This window comes from Miscanthus floridulus, chromosome 2 (assembly GCF_019320115.1).
Source record: "Miscanthus floridulus cultivar M001 chromosome 2, ASM1932011v1, whole genome shotgun sequence".
NCBI classification, from domain to species: domain Eukaryota; kingdom Viridiplantae; phylum Streptophyta; class Magnoliopsida; order Poales; family Poaceae; genus Miscanthus; species Miscanthus floridulus.
Window position 1 is genome coordinate 103,453,080 of NC_089581.1, and position 5,837 is coordinate 103,458,916.

Here is a 5,837-nt window from a genome sequence, read left to right on the forward strand (position 1 = left end):
CTAAAACTGGTTTCCTCTGATGCCATAGACTATATATGAACTTCCTTGTTGAGTCCTTAGCACATTATTTTGTTCCCTTTTTTTGTTAATATATTTACCAGAAAGTTTAAACTATATGGATCACATTGACTTTAAAATTGTCATTGTGTTAATTGTGATGCTTAAAATGGTAGGATTTATCCCCAAGTCATAGAGCAAACAAACAGACACACAGAGCATCTGGAAAGGCAAAGAAATGTGGAGAAGCTACTCAGCAGAAAGCACATGAAGCACCTCACCTTCGCGACTCCTATCATGCAGGGACAATTTCTGGGTTTTCACCTTCCTTCAAGAATAGATACTATGGAGGCAAGTATTGCATGAAAAATGGTTGCCATTTTTTTTTCCTTATTGATTTTTCGGGCTATCTCTTGAGGGAAAATGCCAGGTAAGGATGGCTTAGTATAGTAGTTGAACAAAAGTTGAGAAGCATTTTCATTTGATAATCTGCTTCCTAAGTGGTTTTAACGCTTTAATTGTTTTTTCAGAACTGGTTACGAACAGTCAAAGTCGTCCTGTTGGGAATCGTACCCCTCGGATACCAGTTTTAGCTCCTACGGACAGGAGCGCTACTGATGATGCCACATCAGAACTTAAAAACGCCATCTGCTCTACAAAAAGGAATAATGACAGGGTTAGTAACGATTGTGCTAATTTTTCGATTAATGAGTTTTCCCTTGATGGAAGATCGAGAATCATGGAATCAACTAAAGGTGTCGAATATCAGACTTTCTTGACTAAAGGAACTGGAGATACTGATATATTTCAGAATCAGCAACCTTTGAAAAGAAAAGGAATGGACCAAATTATGGACAGGGGTCAGACCAGTACAGCTGGGCATGAAACCTTAATGGACGTTAGAGAAGGGAACAAACCTGTTGGATTACTCAAAGCAGAACAAATGTTTGATGAGTACATTTCTTCAGGTATTTTCTTTTGTGGTACTTTATACTCTGTTGTCATCATATACAATTCACCCTACCAGATCTACTTAACCACTTCCTGTGATCAGGACATACTAGGAAAGCCTGAGCTTGTGCACACGTCCCATCAGACCTTTAGCTAGGGCATGATCATTAAGGGAAAAGCTTTTTAGTCATGCAAGCAGGCTGAACTACACCCTATGCTTTTAGGAGCTTTCATCTGATCATATCACAAGCATGCGCTTAGTTAGTATTATCAAATTTTCTTTTTTTTTTCAGCAAAGAATGTTTCTTTCAGGTACTAAAATCACGAACAGACTTACATGAGTTCAAATAACCTTTCTAATATGGCATTGCCATACACAATGAACCAATTATGTGGCTACTGCAACCATCTATAAGATAAGGTAGACTCAAATCCTCTTTCCCAATTATATGTAGAAATCAAAAGTAAGGGCAATCTACCCTGCCCTTAGAATGAGAATGGAATTCTAGCACCAAGCTGTTATAGTGCAGTTAGATAGTCAACAAAAAACAACCTTAGAACTCCTCCATCATGTAGATTTTCCTCCTATATTGAGCAGTTATCAAGTTCATTTCTTCTACTACTTGATTGACTTACAGTACAATTAGCACCAAGTTGTCTCAGTGGCTCTTCACCACCATAGGATTCCAGCTCTATGATTGTTGAAAGGCTTTAACTACTTGTTTATTTTGCTTTTACCTGATATTAGTACTTGTTGATAGTCTTGGTACTGCTATTAGCAAGCAGTGTAAATATTTGACTACTGTATTTTTTTATGTTTCAGATGATATGTTGATGTTAAATGTGTTTCAGAGTCTGGTAAGGCAGCTGATAAGATGTCAAAAGTCAAGATTAATTTTCCTTCAGGTTATCTTCCATTACAGCTCTTACTTCATTTCGTTTTTGACATTATATACTATTCCACTCATAATACTCATTGCCTACGATTCTATCTCTTACGTACTGATCCAGGTACACTTAGAAGTGAGACTACATTATCTGATACTGATAGGAAGGATGAAGGGATTTCTCTGGTTGATGTATCTAAACATGGGAAGCCAGTTGATGAGTGCAGCACTTATAAGGCCAATAAGAAAAAGCACACTGAGTTATTAGATGCAGAGGTAAAATAAAATTTGGATAGTGAGCTGTATTTTTGTGCCAATTTAATTAAGCATGAATGTGCTGATGTTCAGCATTTCCACCCAGCGGCGGATCCAGGAAATATTTCAGGGGGGCTGAACAACATTGCTGCTCGATCTTAAGTCTCAGCCCCCCCCTACACTATAAAACTTTGCCTAAAAATTCATAGGGGCTCTACAGGAGGTTCCACTGTTCTGGTATGGGTAGGGGGGGCTTGAGCCCCCCGCCCCACCGTTGGATCCGCCCCTGTTTCCACCTCTAAGTTTTTCTTCGATTTGATGTTGTTATTTTGCATTTTGAACTTTAGTGTGTCAATTGCATCCCAATATTTCATTAAATCTCGGGTGATGTTCATGGGAAGTCACTGCTTATTTATTACCGATTGGTTATCTATTTTGATCAATTTATTATGTCCAGTGCCCACTATCAAGATGTGTTTATTGTCTGAAGCCATCTTAACTATTTGTCAACATTTTTTTCTCAAACATGCAGGAGAGTTGCATGCCATTGTATTGAAGATACCAAAAGGGCCCGATTACATGTCGGTTCCATGGCTCGGGTTAGCCTTGTGTTACATTCACGTCCTTATATACAACAGAAATAGCCTAGGAACCTGCCTCTACTGCCCTTGACATAGTAACACTGTTAGTCAACTGCCCTAGACAACAGAAACAACTATTGGTCAACATTGATGTGTTCTCCTTTGTAACAGTGTTAGTTTCTTTTGATACTCTTATGATAATTCTCATTTGCGTTCTTTTCCTTTCTTGCAGGTGCCTGCTGAAGAACAAAATGTAGCGCATTCTATTAATATCACTGAGGATACCCTGAATTCTGACTCTGCAAGAGGAATAGGAGATTTACTATAATCAACTGTAAATAATATTTCATCTCAAGTATACTCCAGTGTGCCAAGGGAAATCAACCCTGAAATAAGTATGCCAAGAAGAAAAAAAAATGAAACACAAAATACATAGGAAAAAGAATCATGTGTCATGCAATGAAAGTTCAGATAATTTACAGGTACAGTATATGCTATATATTATCAACTTTGTAGATTTCTATATAGCCTCTGCATGGAGCCCTAAATCTGACTGTTTTCTGGCAAGGAAATTGCTGCACTGTTTGTCATCTGAATTGCTTCGCAGATGGTGTACATATGAGTGGTTCTACAGTGCAGTTGATTTTCTTTGGTTTATGGACAATAGAGTTTGCAAAGTACTTAAATCATCCATATTTGAGGCATATTTCAATGCTGGCTAGATCTGGGTGGAGCATAGTACGAGGGTAATAGCTAGCAAACCATGGAAGTTGTAGCATTTGTTCTTTTAATCCTTAGGTTTGTTGTTATTTTGTTTGTTTAAGTTGTACACTAAAATAACTTTTTCTGCAGCTATTGTGGCAAGCCCCGACGCTTTTCTGATAATTTTCTGGTGATGGAAAGAAAACAACTTGAGGATTATTGAGAAAAAGTTAGGAAGTACTATGCTCAACTAAGTGATGGTTCACTAGATTATCTACCAGTGGACCTAGCTCGGCCATTTTCATTGGTCACCCAAGTTCTAGGGAACTTTGTGATGGTAAAGTGGTGATGGTGGAGATGGATTGTTGCAAGGTCCAGTTTGATAACCCCGAACTTGGTGTTGATCTAGTAAAGGTACATTTCTTCTGTATTCGCTATTTTTAGCAGTTACCAATAAGCTTGTTACTCTGTGCAGGCAATTGGACAGCTAATCATATTTGGCATTCAATCATCAGTTTTCACCGCAGGCAGCAAAATCACCTTTCTAATTCTTTAAGCAGCTATATTTTTTTTGTAAGATCATTTCTGTGGAAATGCAGTGGCAATGCCCGAACAAAAACCCGCTCAGAAACTAGATTCAGCCTTTGTAGTACTGGTGTCCAGCTACAACGTTCGCCCTGTTCGTTTGGGCTTGTTTGGCTGATAAGCCATGGCTGAAAGTACTGTTGGTTGATTTGGTGTGAGAAAAATACTGTTCGTTGGCTGAAAAAGTACGACTTATAAGCCAAACAAGCCCAAACGAACAGGGTGGTTGATAATGTGCAAGGATGATTACCATTTCTGAGAACGTTTTGAGCAATACAAAGTAAAAGCTAGACATTTGAAAGGAGTTTCTACTTTTTAGGGGACAACACACAAATTTTACTTTGGAAATATGCCCTATAATCTAAACCAATCACAAATATGTACCATGTATCTTTTAGATGAAGGGAGTACATACGATGGTTCATATGCAATTTAGCTTGTGATGACTCATGCACTTTTGGCTGGGTTTTCATGCATTTTATTTTAGTTATTATTACTTGTATCCATGCCAAATCATGACTTTGGGTCAACATTTTCCCTTTTTAGAGAATCCCAATATGATGGTCGGTGCTGTTTTTTTTTCTTTTTTCATGAAGACATGCATAACTCAACTTTTTTTTTCCAGGACACTGATTGTATGCCTGTAGATTGGCTAGATAATCTTTGTGATGACAACAGGAGCACTTAAGTTTCTTATGATGTGCACAACATACTGGAGATGGAGCACACTCCTAACCATAGACCAAGTGGTAACTGGGATCATACCATTCATGGACTTATTATCTGAGCAGCCCAATAGTCTGGACACTACACCAGATGAACAGCTTGAGGTTCTATTCTGTCCAAATGAATTCCTAGGTTCAAAAGTGAAATGCTTACCCAGGCTAAAGTAATTACGTATTTACATATAATGCTGCCCAGTCCTTGGACTGTTCTGTAAAATGTAATACTCCTGAGCGTAGCATCTCAGACTCAAATCTTTTGTTGATGTTTTTACCGGCAGGCTGAATACTCTGTAGACAGTGAAGAAACACATAACGAGAGTACTTCTGATGGCATTGTACAATCTATGTAATTTTCTATATAATTTTGTTGGCGAGTTCTGTTGCGTGGCAGTAGTAAAATAGTAGGAAAGCTTTGATGTATGCTATTGACCCATTGTAGTGAATGGCTCATTGTTCTTGTCACCTGTGTATATATAAAAAAATATACTCTCGCTTGAACAGAATGAATTTCTAGCATTTGATATGCATATACCGACTATTGAGCTGCATGCATGAACCAAGTCAGTCAAAACATAAAACTCACCTGGAAGCTAAAATGTACACAATCTGTTTAGCTGTTCCACCCCAGCTAAACCCAGCTGGAGCATGGTTAAAGACAAAAGTGCCTCTCTATTTTTCTATGTCCACACTGGGCTCAACAAAAAAAAGTAAGGGCAGCATAGTAAATAAACACCAATTAGCTAAAGAATCTAAACAACCACTAAACTTTAGCTGGCTATACTTTAGCCAACTAAACTATAGCTGGCAAAATTAGCTAGCTAAAGTTTAGTTAGAGTATCCAAACAAGGCCTAAAGCAGCCTTTAACTAGCCAAAGCACTATGCATATTTTGCTAATCGTCTAATCTTTCCTTAAGCACTTTTGGTGGCTAGAGCACTAATGGATGAGCCTCAACTCAACTACACCTTCAACCAACTCTAACACCCTCCAAATGGCCGATTGGAGGGGTATATATAGCTCCAACACTCTCAACTAGCCGTTGGAAACTAGGCTTGCAAAAGCAGTGAGCATTGGAAGTTCCGATGGTCACACTGGAGAGAATTTTGGTGGGAATACTGGAGAGAATTTTGGTGCCTATTCCCACATCAACTAGCC

At 38.4% G+C, this 5,837-nt stretch overlaps 1 protein-coding gene across 1 annotated transcript; it reads left to right on the forward strand.

Annotated features, from left to right (window-relative positions):
• The first annotated feature begins 301 nt into the window (after positions 1–301).
• On the forward strand, positions 302–5,057 carry LOC136527486 (uncharacterized). The gene is made up of 8 exons (XM_066520242.1): positions 302–427; positions 528–673; positions 809–965; positions 1,801–1,854; positions 1,960–2,111; positions 2,904–3,417; positions 3,524–3,787; positions 4,584–5,057. The coding sequence occupies exons 1-6, from the start codon at positions 421–423 to the stop codon at positions 2,997–2,999; spliced, it is 612 nt and encodes a 203-aa protein (XP_066376339.1). The 5' UTR covers positions 302–420; the 3' UTR covers positions 3,000–3,417; positions 3,524–3,787; positions 4,584–5,057.
• Positions 5,058–5,837: the final 780 nt, after the last annotated feature.